A 14278-nucleotide genomic window follows, 5' to 3' on the forward strand; every position below is an offset into this window, starting at 1 on the left:
AAACAGACAGACACAGACACACACACAGAGAAAGAGAAAGAGAGACAGACAGAGAGGACAAAACACAAAACGAAACCTTAAAACCTTAAAGACCAAGACATGGTGCCTTCGCCACACTCAGTAGAGGCTCTTTGTCACCCTCTTGCCCTGACTCTGAACAATTTTATGACAAGTCCTGGCTTTCATCTACCCACCCCTGCCCCCTCCTTCCCTCCCCCTTTCTGCTTCATTTTTCTTCTCATCCTTGCCTTCTCTTTTTCCCTCTTCCCTTACTCCTTTTCCTCTTTCCTTCCTGTCTTCCCTTTCTCTTTCCTTCCTTCCTTCCACTTCTCTCCCTCCCTCCCCCTCCTTTACTCCTTTCCTCCCTTCTCCCCTCTTGCCTTCATTTCCTTCCTCCTCGTTGCTCTCTCTTCTTTCTCCCTCCCAACCATTCTCCCTCCTTGCTACCCCTCCCCAGGTACGTTTTAGGTCCCTTTGTAGAAGTTCCCTCCCCTTCCCTGCCTGTCTTCTGGTTGGCTGGGGGTAAGGGATTGTTCCTCTCAAGTCCAGACTTCCTCTTTTCTTTCTTTCCTCCTCTCCTCTTTCTTTCTTTCTTCTTTTTTTTATTAACTTGAGTATTTCTTATATACATTTCGAGTGTTATTCCTTTTCCCGGTTTCTGGGCAAACATCCCCCTCTCCCCTCCCCTTCCTTATGGGTGTTCCCCTCCCAACCCTCCCCCCATTGCTGCCCTCCCCCCAACAGTCTAGTTCACTGGGGGTTCAGTCTTAGCAGGACCCAGGGCTTCCCCTTCCACTGGTGCTCTTACTAGGATATTAATTGCTATCTATGAGGTCAGAGTCCAGGGTCAGTCCATGTATAGTCTTTAGGTAGTGGCTTAGTCCCTGGAAGCTCTGGTTGCTTGGCATTGTTGTACATATGGGGTCTCGAGCCCCTTCAAGATCTTCCAGTTCTTTCTCTGAAAGCAAGTTGGGAGGAAAGGGCTTATTTGGCTTTCACTTCTGCATCATTGTTCCTCACTGAAGGAAGCCAGGATAGGAACTCAAACAGGTCAGGAAGCAGGAGCTGATGCACAGGCTGGATGTTGCTTACTGACTTGCTCCACATGAGCAGTACCCTCTCCTCTTTCTTTCCTTCCCCTCCACTCTCCACTCCCAAGGCTAAACATGACCTACATCCTGAGGACACTGCTGTCCATCTGCATCTCTGGGTCACCTCTGAACCCGATTCCTGTCTGATTCCTGTCCTCGTCTGGCTAGTGAGAGGTTCACTATCCCACGGTTATCCTGGGCCATGCAAGAGGCTCTCGAAGGTGATTCTTCTCCAAATGAGTCCTTCCTCGTGTTTATTCAGCCAGGCACTCGTGTGAAAAGGTCGGAGTTCACCTTCACTCAGCTCTTCCACCGCCTTCTTCGGCTTCTGTCTGGATTCCATCAGCAAGGCCCAGCCTTCTGTGCGCAGATGCACATGAACGTCCACCTCTGCTCTGCTGTTGCACACCGAACCCTGTCACCTCTTAACAGATTATGAGATAGTTTCTTTACTTTTTATTCCTCCCACTATCCATCCACTAAACATCGTGAGGTGACTCGAGGAATGCAGGTGGCCTCTTGTTATACTCGGGATAAAACCAGGGCTTTCCAAGGCATGCTGTGAGTGTGTGTGTGTGTGTGTGTGTGTGTGTGTGTGTGTGTGTGTATGTATGTATGTGAGTGTGTGTGGTATGTGTATGTGTGCATGTGTGTGAGTGTGTGTATGTATGTATGTGAGTGTGTGTGGTGTGTGTATGCATTGTGTGAGTGTGTGTGTGAGTGAGTGTGAATGAGTGTGTGAGTGTGAGTGTGTGTATGTATGTGTGTATGTATGTATGTGAGTGTGTGTATGTAGGTGTGTGTGTATGTATGTATGTGAGTGTGTGTGGTGTGTATGTGTGCATGTGTGTGAGTGTGTGTATGTATGTATGTGAGTGTGTGTGGTGTGTGTATGCATTGTGTGAGTGTGTGTGTGAGTGTGTGTGGTGTGTATGTGTGTGTGAGTGTGTGTGGTGTGTATGTGTGTGTGAGTGTGTGTGGTGTGTATGTGTGTGTGAGTGTGTGTGTGTGTGTGTGTGTGTGTGTGTGCATGTGTATGTATGTGTAGACCTGGAACTATCATCCTTGCATATCATTCCTCAGGAACTACAACCTTGTTTTATGAGACAGAATCTCTCACTGGCCTGGACCTTACCAGGAAGGCTAGAGTAATAGCAATTACTCTCCTACAGCGGAGATCAGAGGAGAGAGAGAAGCCTCAGGTATCCCAGTTCCCTTCAAGGGCACATTCCCAATGACTTACAACTTCATCTAGCCTCACCTTTCAAAGTTCCCATTTCCCTCAATAGCCCCAAATGCTGGCAGTAGTTTTCCAACCTTCCTCCTCTCCTCCCTTTCTCTGCCCCACCCCATCACATTCTCCTTCCTTTTTCCTTTCTTCTCTCCCTCCCTTTTCTTCTTCCCCCTCTCTCCTTTCTTTCCCTCCCTTTCCTTCCTCTCTTCCTTCCTCCTTTTCCTCCCTCTTTTTCCTTCTTTCCTTCCTTCCTTCCTTCCTTCCTTCCTTCCTTCCTTCCCTCCCTCCCCCTTACTACAACACTGTCTTCACCTCCATCCCTAAGACACTTCAATGAATATCTCAGAGGTGTGGGGTCATTCACCTGTGCTGGAATGGATGGCACCAGAGCTTCCAACACACTGGGGCTCTTCCCCTCTCAGACAGGGGTCTTCCCAGGACAGGGGAAGGGGATTCTGTTTTCTCTCTTATCCATCTTGCTGCAACAGAGAGGAAAATAGACAATTCTCCTCATTCTGCCTCATCTTCTGCCTCCACTTTGACTTGTGGAATTGCACGTGGGTTATTATGATTCTGAGGATGAGACCCAGGCCTTTCTTTTCCTCCTTGACGCCACTAACTGAATTATGATACCAGACTCTAGATCTGAGTTCAAACTAGGCCTTGCAATTTAAAATTGTGGTTAAACATTTTAATGAAGCTTTTAATTAATATCCATGGGAAGACAGTGGCCGAGCACGACACAGACCCCTTAGAAGACGCAGAGTCACTGCCGGGGAGGAGCTGGCCAGACACTAACTACTGTACCACACTGCTCTGCCCTGCAAAGTGGGATTGTGGAGGATGGCAGGTCCCCTTCTTTGCCTGCGAGCTCTGCTGCTGTTCAACTCGCCACCTAGTGGACACTCAGGTGAAGGACGCCTGCACCCCCTGCAGACCTAAGGGGTTTCTTTCCAGTAGAGCCAAATCTCTGAAAATCTACTTTGTGTCTGTTCTGTGGCTGGGACAGATGGGGTGGGCGGGGCAGCAAGCCCACATTCTCTGCTTAGGAAGAGGTAACAGTGTGATTATGATGTTCGGGTCTTTCTCATTAACCACAAGCCCATCTACACCACCATACTTGGTGCCCCAAAATAGCATCCCAGTTGCCACACCCACAACAGCAGAGAGGAGTCTGTCTGTAGGTGGTGATATTAGCTAGCCCTTCCGCTACCCTTTCCGAGAACGTGCTCATTTAATTCTGCTTAGGCAGGGTCTTGTCCCATCTTACTCTGTGGATATGAGACAGAGGCTCCGAGAAGTGAAGGTCAAGGTCACATGGGTTGCAGGAACAGTACAGGCACCCAGCACTGGGCTTCCTACAATTACCCATTCTATGGTCTCTCTGGGCAGATAGGGGAAATCTGAAAGCTCAGAAAGCCAGGGTAGACCCTGGGCAAGCTCCTCTAACCTTCAAAGTCTTTGCATTCCTGTCTGTCTTAGAGGAGAAAAAGCAGGAATGCACAGGACTGTGTTTGCAAATGAAGTAGAGGTGTGAGAGGCGACTCCGGCCCAGGTGAGGCTGGTTCGGGCTAAGCACAGATATTCTTTTTTTTGTTATCTTTATTAACTTGAGTATTTCTTATTTACATTTCGATTGTTACTCCCTTTCCCGGTTTCCGGGCCAACATCCTCCTCCCCTTCTCTATGGGTGTTCCCCTCCCCATCATTCCCCCATTACCGCCCTCCCCCCAACAATCACGTTCACTGGGGGTTCAGTCTTGGCAGGACCAAGGGCTTCCCCTTCCACTGGTGCTCTTACTAGGCCATTCATTGCTACCTATAGGGTTGGAGCCCAGGGTCAGTCCATGTATAGACTTTGGGTAGTGGCTTAGTCCCTGGAAGCTCTGGTTGGTTGGCATTGTTTTTCATATGGGGTCTCGAGCCCCTTCAAGCTCTTCCAGTCCTTTCTCTGATTCCTTCAACGGGGGTCCCATTATCAGTTCAGTGGTTTGCAAGCACAGATATTCTTAGCAGGAATGTTGCTGTTGCCTAGACCTATGCTGTGACAAGCTGCAAGTGGCCAGAGGTGGGAGCAGAAGTGACCACGGTGACAAAATGGGTTAACTGAGTCTCAACTGAGCTTGGCATCTCATAAATAATCACCCTCTTTAGAGCACAAGCCCCTAGAATGTGGCCCAGAAAATAGAGGTGTGGGGTCATTCACCCATGTTGGGGATGGATGGCACAAAGACCAGGGACTCTTCCCCTCTGATATAGGCATCTTTCCAACCCCTTGAGGAGCGGGGTATGTGTGGCTCTGTTTTCTTTTTTGCAGCAGTAGAGGGACATAGACAATTCTCCTCTAATCTGTACCCCAGCTGACTAAAGACTAAAGCTCAGAGGAGGAGTACAAGTGCATCTGGGTGCAGGGAGAGGGACCTGGGGTGTTCCAAGAGATGGACTCACACACTAGCCTGGAGTGGGGCTCTCCATGCCTTCAATGTGCATGGTGAGGGTAAGGGAGGGGAATTTACTAAAACACACATTGTTTAAAAATGCTATAATACTATATTGCTAAAATGCTATAGTACACTTAATCCTTTGGGTGATGTTTTACAAAAGAAATCAAGTTTAAAGAAGAAAATGAGTAACAACAAGGAGGAAGAGGTGGAGACCACGTGGGGGAGGAGGAGTCTGCCTTTAAGAAACTAGAGTTTAGGGCTGGGCAGAGGGCTCAGTGGTTAAGAGCATTGGGTGCTCTTTCTAGAGGACCCAGGCTCAATTCTCAGCACCCACATAGCAGCTTACAACTGCCTGCAACTCCAGTTCTAGGGAATCTGAACCATCACACATGCTGGCAAAATACCAATGTAGATAAAACAATTTAAAAATTAATAAAAAAACCCCAACCTTTAAAAGAAACAAGGGTTTAGCACCACAACTGACATCCTGTTTCCCCAAACACCGTACTTTAATTATTATTTCTATCCACACTTAGTTTCTCAATTAAGTAATTTAGTTAGAGTTTTTCTTTTTCTTCCTGGTTTTCTCTTTCTTTCTTTCTTTCTTTCTTTCTTTTTCTTTTCTTTTTCTTCTTTCTTTCTTCCTTTCTTCCTTTCTTCCTTCCTTTCTTTCTTCCTTCCTTCCTTTCTTTCTTTCTTTCTTTCTTTCTTTCTTTCTTTCTTTCTTTCTTTCTTTCTTTCTTTCTTTCTTTCTTTCTTTCTTTCTTTCTTTCTTTCTTTGAGACAGGGTTTCACTGTGTAGCCCTGAATGTCCTGGAACTCATTCTGCACACCCGGCCGGTCTTGAACTCAGAGATCCTCAGAGATCTCCCTGCTTCCACTTCCTGAGTGTTGGGATTAAAGGCATGCGCCACCACTGCCCTGCATTCCTCGTTTTATTTTGAAAATTGTTCATCAACAGTTACTACGCGTGTTCGAATTTCACTTTCGAGAGCTGACCAGACGTATAAGAAGATTTGGCTTTCTGAATGAAGTCTAGGTGTGCCCCGCAACGCCTTACTCCTTCCTCTACTTGAAAGTTGGTTACTTTCGGTGGTATGTGAATCCCCCTCTGCAGTCCTGCCCCTTTTCAAAAAAGAACGTGGGAAAACAAAAGACTGCAACATATAGGTATAAGTGCTTCTGTTTTTGAATGGATCTTAAACGGGAGACAAAGAATAGCCAATGATCTGTGGGGAAATGACTGCAGCTAATATCCAGCTGTGGGTGGATGGGTGGAGCATTATTTTTACAGGCAAGATGACTCAGAGGGTAAAAGCGCTTGCTGTCAAACCTGAGAACCTGCGTTTGATACCTGGATCAACCCGCATAGTGGAGAGAGAGAACCTAATCCTTTGACCTCCACACAATAAATATCTAAATGTGATTTATTTTTAGAGAGTCCTTCCAAAAGTTGAAGGAGGTTTGCTGGAGTCGCCTGTTTCACAATTTGGTGTCCTAAACTTATGAAATATCACCCAGAAGCAAGATTTGATTTGATTCTGGTGTCTCCCGAGGCTTCTAGAAGGTCCTTCCTACAGAGCTGGAGGCTGAGGCTGTCCTGGACTTGGGTTGAATGAGACCTGGGCTTATCTAGATAGAGGATGGATTTGGTGACCCCGCCAGGACCTTTCAGGCAACACATCGTGACTGTGTGTGGGCTGCTGTGCGCAACCACTGACTGTGCGCGTGGGTGCCAGAGCTTGGTGGTCTGCGGGAGGCGCGTGTGGGCAAGGGTAGGTGTGTCTGTGGAGCCCCAGCTGGGGGCTGCGGCCGGCTGCTCCCACTTGTAGCTCCTGGGCGCCGCCAGCAGGCACATCTCCGGAGGACGCCGCGGGATGGGAGCTGATGAAAGGAGGGCGCCGTCTCCCGAGTGATGGCAGCGCATGCTGCTGCCTTGCCGCCTCCGCCACTCAGTCCTGATCTTACGTCAGGGTAGCTGGGTACCCCCTCCGCCCGGGAGCCAGCTAGTAGCGGGAGAGCAGAGCAGAGCGTGCGGCAGAGCCGATCCCGCGTTCCGCCGAACCCTGCCAAGCCCCGCCAATCCCAGAAGAACAGGAGCCAGAGCCGCTGAGCCAACACCGGACCCTGCACCGGGACCCAGAATTCACCAGCCTACACTACCCGGTGCCCGCCGGGGCGCCGGGCTCGTCCTGTGAGCCCCTCGCCATGCGTGTGGGGCTCTTCGACTCTCCAGATCAGTTCCAGAGCGGTGGCCTCGGGAGCTCGGGTCCGGATACCTCTCGTTGAAATAGTTGGGTGGCTAAGTCAGGGGTCTCCACGTCGGGGACGCGGCGGGGACCTGCGGAGTTGGCGTCCGAACGCCTAGAGCGGGGCCACCCGCGCCGCTCCACCATTACCTCCCCAGGCGGCAAGGAGGAGCTGGTGGCGGTCGCCTCCCGGCTGTGGCAGCGGCGGCGGCGCGCCTGCTTGGCGGCCGTCGGCGTGCTCCTGGCCATGGCACTGGGGCTGCTAATCGCGGTGCCTCTGCTACTGCAGGCGGCGCCCCCAGGAGCGGCTCACTACGAGATGCTGGGCACCTGCCGCATGATCTGTGACCCGTACACCGTCTCTCCCGCAGGGGGACCCGCGGGCGCCAAGGCTCCACCGCCCGGGCCCAGTACCGCTGCCCTGGAAGTTATGCAGGACCTCAGCGCCAACCCCCCGCCTCCGTTTATCCAGGGACCAAAGGGTGATCCGGGCCGACCAGGCAAGCCCGGGCCTCGGGGTCCTCCTGGAGAGCCAGGGCCTCCTGGACCCAGGGGTCCCCCGGGAGAGAAGGGAGACTCGGGGAGGCCAGGGCTACCCGGACTGCAGTTGACAACTAGCGCAGCCGGTGGCGTTGGTGTGGTGGGTGGCGGAACCGGGGGCGGTGGTGACACAGAGGGAGAAGTGACCAGTGCGCTGAGTGCTGCCTTCAGCGGTCCCAAGATTGCCTTCTACGTGGGACTCAAGAGCCCCCACGAAGGTTACGAGGTGCTCAAGTTCGACGACGTGGTCACCAATCTTGGCAATCACTACGACCCCACTACCGGCAAGTTCAGCTGCCAGGTGCGGGGCATCTACTTCTTCACGTACCACATCCTCATGCGTGGCGGCGACGGAACCAGCATGTGGGCGGATCTCTGCAAGAACGGGCAGGTCAGTGACTTTCTCCCACACACCTTTCCCTAACTTTTCCGCCCCCAACAGAGTCCGCAGACCATTACAGGAGGCCGGAAACCCGGGAACTATATACCGTTTCCTGCCACCCTCCAGCTCCCCAGAAAACTCTGGGATGGGGTGGAGGCTGGACCACATACATCATCTCGCTTCCCTGCGCGCTATGCTGTCCTTGCCCAAATACTGAGCGTCTGAGACGGGTGCACAATGACTCTGACACCTGAACTAGTTCCCAGTCCCCAGTCCTGGCCTGAAGTGGCTGGGCTCCTAGAAAAACGCAGTTTTCCTTTTCACTGTGATTGCACGTGGGCCACCCCTTTCCCTCCAGTTCATCCATCTTGGTCTTGACCCCTGGGACCTTTACATATGGGGCAAGTTTCCCTCGTAGGGCCCTACCCCCTTTCCTTGACTCTATTACAAAGAGAACTTGGAGCCCAGGAGGAGGGAGTGTTTACACTGAAGTAGCAGGCAGGGGGGCTGCAAGGGGATGGGGTGAGGGAGGCCAGGCTTGGACTCAGGAAGAGGTACAAGGGCCCACCAACTCCTCTGGTTCGCCCCGCAGGTGCGTGCCAGCGCCATAGCCCAGGACGCGGACCAGAATTATGACTACGCCAGCAACAGCGTGGTCCTGCACCTGGATTCGGGCGATGAGGTCTATGTGAAGTTGGACGGCGGGAAGGCGCACGGGGGCAACAACAACAAGTACAGCACGTTCTCGGGCTTTCTCCTGTATCCGGATTAGAGGCCCAGAGGGCGCGAGGCCAGGTGGCTTCAGGCCACCCCACCCCCATTGGGCGCGTGGCTCTTTGGTGAATGCCACTCTGCGGCTTCATGATACTTCCTGACATCTCCGTTGGAAAAGACACACCCCTGCTCTCCTACTTGTCCTGCCTCAGGCCTCAGTGATTCACTATGCTGTGGGGAGGCTGTGTCCCTGGTCCCAGTGGCCATCCTGGGGAGGAAAAGGGAACACTCAAGTGGGGAGCTGGGCAAATCCCAGCTCTGGCGGGGTTAGCGGTGGGGCAGCCCAGACTTGAGAAAGCTGATTGGACTGGACAGGCGGCCTTAGAGAGCCTGAGGTCTCCCAGCTTGCCTCTTCCTTCCAGAGTCCCCGGGTTAAGGGCTGCAAGACCCACCAGGAAGAAAGACCCAGGTGAACGCTACTCTCTGGGACCTCCCTTTTTGTGACCCGAAATGCCTGTGCAGTTTTTCCTGTCCATCAGCCAAAAATCCACCCCTAGCAGAGATCCAACAAACAGAAAGTTCACCTTGCCACGCACTCTGTCCTCTCCTCTGCCATGCATTAAATTATGTTTTTAGACCACAGGCTCCTGTTCTTTTTGTTAATAGAGCCCCTTTACCAGGACTCCAGACATTCCTTCCTGGTCATAAAAGACAACCAGTGTCCTCTCTCCAGCCAGTGCACCTCGCCTCTCACCTGGGATTGGCTGAAAGGTGTTGGAGGGGTGCGGGGGTGGGGGTGGGGTGGGGCGGTCAAAGCAGCATCCTTTGCACAGCAGCTCTGATTTGAGGGAAGAGACTGAGTTAAAGGGAGATAAGAGGGTGGTGATGGGACACCTGGGAGAGGACTTCAGAAGGCAGTCAGTCTCTGAGACGTGAGAGACGATTATGAGATACTTTCCTGTGAGTTTGGGGGCTCTAAGAGATAAGGGCAGAAGTTCTGTCCTGGGCAGAAACTTTCCATTCCCAAGAAGGCCAACAGCATACTCAGGGCAACCCAGCTAGGACCTAGGCTCGCTAAGGAAATGGTAAACTGAGGGAGTTCTGTGCATCCCTCATCTTTCCTAGTTCAGCTGGAACACTGTGGAAAGGAAGATGGTACTACCCCTCCAGAAAGGATAGATGCTTTGTGCATGCGTGTGTGTGTGTGCGCGCGCGCGCGCGCGCGAGTGCGTGGTGGCCATGGGGGAGGTCCGTCTGTCTGTCCTTGAGAGAAGTGATAGGGTAGTGTGGAACCTGTTTGTCTTGTCTCCCTTGCCTTCAGTGTTCTGTACACCTAAGTCAGGAAAACATTCTGTATGGCTTTGGCATCTGTTTTTCTTCTTACCTTTCTGCTTGTTTTATTTTTAAGGACATACGGTTTTCTAACACATAGTTATCTATAAAACAGCCAGCAGTGACCAGAGCTCTTTAATTTTTTAGCTTTAAATTAAGTGAAAAAAATTTTGAGACAGATTCTCCCCGTGTAGCTCAGGCTGGTCTAGAATTAGCCATTCTCCTGTCTCAGCTTGCTGAGTACTGGGGTGATATAGGTCCGTATCAGCTCATTGTCTGGCTGTACTGGGTCCACTTTGATTGTTTGAAAGGGAGTGTGTTTGTGAGGCTACGAGGAGATGGCTCAGCGGGTTAAGGCATTTCCCACCAAGCCTAAGGACCCAAGTTCAATGCCCATAGCCCACAAGATGGACAAGGAGCCCTCTGACCTCCACACATTCACTGTGGCACACATACACATACACACACACACTCACACACACACTCACACACACAAACACACACACACACTCAAACACACACACACTCACACATACACAGAGAGATAGAGAGAATAATTTTTTAAAACATTTATTTACTTTGTGTGTCTATGTGCACATGTGTGTGTATAGCCGGAGTGTGTGTATCTAGGTAAAACTGTACGCTTGAAAATCATTAGTGTACATGTATATGTTCTCACTCATGACTTTGCATTCATACCAATGTAGTGTGTGAAACATTCTTGGCTGCAGCCTACCCTCAAATCACATTGTGCAGGAGGTTGGTGAAAGCTGGTCTTCCCTTTTAGAAGAAAATGATGCCCCCCTCCCCGCTGCCTTGAGTCCTGTCTGCCACCATCCCTCTGCGCTCTCGTTTTTATTTGAATAATGTTTTCTAGTCATTCGTTTGAATATAAGCAACGATTATGCCTGCATTGAGTCCAAGAATAAAGTGCACAAAGAGAGGTAGAAAAGAAAAAATACTATCAAACTATCATTTCCCAGTTACATACACAAACAAAACCCTAATTTTCTACCCCATGCTACCCCTTCTGTGGTGCAGCCCACACCTGGCTGAGCCCTCCTGCACCCAGGAACAGTCTACGGTTACAGGACGGGTATCACTTTCGGATGCTTTGTTGATTGTATCATCCTGAAATGCGATTAAAACCCAATGCCTGCAACCCAAATGAAGTCTAATTGCTATGGATCTGCAATCCCCATCGGGCCCCTAATCCTTTTTGACTTATTCCTCCCCTTCCTCTGATGAGATGGAGCTTAGACACAAAGCCCTCGGTTTAAATTTCAAAAATTAAAATTGACATGCAGCGGTGGCCTTCCTGAGAGCCTGCAGGAATTGCTAAGGAGGTGCCACAACCTAGCTTTAGTCTGCATTAAGAAGCAATTTGTACTTCTAACAAAATCCCCGCCCCTTCTCCTTTGTCAGAAGGGCAGGGGAGCTGCCTGGCCCAGGTCTGACCGGTTACAGTACTTAGACGAATTTGAAGCTGGTTTGCCCATCTGTATTCCCCCTTTGTAACTGGGTTTCTTGTGATTCTAATACTGGGGCTGCTGAGAGCCCTCTGCCAGAGGTGTCAACTGCTAAGAGGATGATGGATTGATGAGGGAGCCCTGAGAGGCTCACCCAGCAGAAGCTGGCCGAAGTCTCTGTGTCTGCCAGCTCCCAGGCCCCAGGCTGGCTTCACCTGGCCAGCTAAGGGCCATATTTGTGGGAACTCTCTGAGAAGAGAACAGGTCTGGATGGGAGGCCATGGTTTCACTATAGCCTCCTTTATGAAAGCCATCAGATTTGGAGTGTTTGTGGGCTACAAGAAGACCTCCACCCCAAACATCCATCCTTGCAATCTATTAAGAATTGGCCTACGTTCTTTCCTAGTTGAATTCCTGGGCTAGGAGTATCATACGGTCATAGCCAGTAAACGTGCAAGAAACTGTTTTGTCTGTTTAAAAGCTGGGAAAATTAGACTTAGGGAAATTGTTGACCTGTCCCAAGTCTGCACACTTTTGGGAGTTTGCCCTGGGAACTGAAGGAATAGCTCACTTGGCAAACTGCTTGCCCTACAAGTGAGAGGATCTGAGAACTTGTGTAGAATAAATCCAGGTGTAGTGGAGCACTTTAATAATCCCCGGGCTGGGGAGAGGAGGACAGGAGCATTCTGGGACTGACTCACTGGACGGCCAGCCCAGCCTCTGTGATGAGCTCCAGACCAGTGAGAGATTTTATCCAATGAAACACCTGAGAAATGGCATCTGAGGCTCATTTCTGGTCTCTACACACACACATGTACAATGTGCACGTGCGCCCATGCACCCACATAGCCAAGCGCGAGAGTGTATGTGCACACATACAAGCACGCACAAAGAAGTGAAGCTGAGATTTGAACTCAGACCTCCAGGCTACTGTCCTGTGTATACAGAGGGGGGGGAATGTCTACCTTTGATTCCCGAAGCCTCTAATGTAGGAAGTGTCAGACAAGAAGACCCTTGTGTGCCTTTTCCTCCAGGGACCTTGCAGATCCAAAGTCCTCCGAGCTTCAGACCTTGGGATTGGCCCAAACATTCCAGCCTTGGGGCCAAGCTGATGACTTGGGGCCTAGCAGAGGTCTCAGCCATAGTTCCAAAGGCTCGGTTTGGAACCATGTGTCTCCACAAGGTACCTACCACAACAGCTGTCCTTTCCCCTTGGTAGCAAGGAGGGAGTGTCCTGCAGGTGCCCAAGCTTAGCTGAAGTGGGCGCTGGTTGTCTCTGCTCTGCAGGCAAGCAGGTTCTTCCCTGTTCTGAGTGGCGTTGCCAGTGGGAGTGTTCATCTTCAGGATTGCCCGAGTTCAGGAGAGATGCACCTGGCCTGCAAAACTTGGGTAGAGCCTTCTGCTTCATTTTTCTCCTATCTTTGAGCAGGTAACTCTTTTCAGTCTCCCAACACCTACTGATGATAACACTGTACAGACCACATCGCAAGGACCGGCTCCTTTAAATGCCCCTAATCATGTATTCCTATTGGTTCAACATTTTTTTTGAGCATGCACATCAACGTATGTATTTGATGTATGAATAATTTATGTAGACCATCATCAGCCTATACTTTAAAATAGTTCCAGCTTTTGTATTCATCTGGGGAACTCACATTTCGAGTCGGTATCTATAACCTAGTGGGCTAACCATGTTTGGAAGCAGGCCTCCTTCTCATCGGAACAAATATAAAGGAGGGCTAATTTGTTATTTTCTCTTGTTCGGCATGGTAGTGAGTCACAGATGAGCCTGTGCCCTTTAATTCTTGGCAGGCAGAGCTCTGGTCCTGTTTTAGGTATATTAGTAACTCTTAACTTGTTTCTCTCTTTTCATTCAGTGAATAATTAATTTCATTAATTTATTTAGGATACAAGGTAATGTGTCTCATTATGACATTTTCATAAACACATGCCATTCATTGTATTTCCCTCAGGGTTTTGCTATATAGCCCAGATAGACATCAAACTTGAGATGCCCCTGCCTCAGCATCCTTTCAGCTGGGATAATAGACACATGCCACCTCAGACAGTGCCTCTCCTTCTCTTTCGTAGCTGTTTGCTTGCTTTAAGACAAGCTCTCTGATGCCCTGACTGACCTTGAACTCACAAAGTTGCTGAGGATGCTCTTGAACTCCTGATGTTCCCGAAGTCCCGAGGGCTTGGGATTACAGCTGCCAATGCCTTACTTATCCCCTCTCTTTCAATATTTGAAATAAATAAAACTAAAGTTTCTCCAGGCAGATACGTGTAACCCTAGCACTTTCGGGGAGGGGTTAAGGCAGAAGGATCATGCGTCAGAGGCCAGTTGGGTTAAGACTGTCTTAGTTTCTCTTCTTGTTGCTGTGATAAAAATACTCTGATAAAAGCACCTCAAGGGAGAAAGGTTCAATTGGGCTCACAGTTTAAGGAAGAGCAATAGGGGGGGGAGGAGTCTACTAGGAGACTGAAGCAACTGGTCGTGCCACATGTATAGCCAAGAAGCGGAGCCCAGTGAATGTGTGCAGGCTAGTGCCCACTTCCCCCTTTCCTTTACACACATACAGTTCAGGAACCGCCGCCCTGGGAACAGTTCCTTCTGTATCAGTTAACCTGATCAAGATAACTCCTAAAGCCATTCTCAGAAGCCCATCTCGCAGGTGATTCTGTTGACATCAGTCCCACTGCACAGCTGTGGGGATGGATTGGAGGCTCAGGGAGATAAGGGCGAGGGGTTTTAGCGAAGCTCATGCACCGTCAGAGCCTAAGTCCTGCAGGATATGTTCGTGAAGCAGGGAGCTGACACCT

The 14278-nt window shown here is 50.3% G+C and overlaps 1 protein-coding gene across 2 annotated transcripts; it reads left to right on the forward strand.

Annotated features, from left to right (window-relative positions):
• Nucleotides 1–6593: 6593 nt before the first annotated feature.
• C1ql2 (complement C1q like 2) lies at nt 6594–9291 on the forward strand. Of its 2 annotated transcripts, XM_087580104.1 has the most exons (3): nt 6594–7038; nt 7390–7949; nt 8533–9291. In XM_087580104.1, exons 1-3 carry the CDS (start codon nt 6978–6980, stop codon nt 8710–8712), a joined length of 801 nt encoding a protein of 266 aa, XP_087436230.1. In that variant the 5' UTR covers nt 6594–6977; the 3' UTR covers nt 8713–9291. The 2 variants fall into 2 exon arrangements, with proteins under 2 accessions (XP_087436230.1, NP_001099419.1); NM_001105949.1 differs by lacking the exon at nt 6594–7038 and having other exon boundaries at nt 7177–7949; nt 8533–8712.
• The last annotated feature ends 4987 nt before the right edge of the window (nt 9292–14278 follow it).

Source organism: Rattus norvegicus, chromosome 13 (genome assembly GCF_021556685.1).
Source record: "Rattus norvegicus strain SHRSP/BbbUtx chromosome 13, alternate assembly SHRSP_T2T, whole genome shotgun sequence".
In the NCBI taxonomy this organism is placed as follows: domain Eukaryota; kingdom Metazoa; phylum Chordata; class Mammalia; order Rodentia; family Muridae; genus Rattus; species Rattus norvegicus.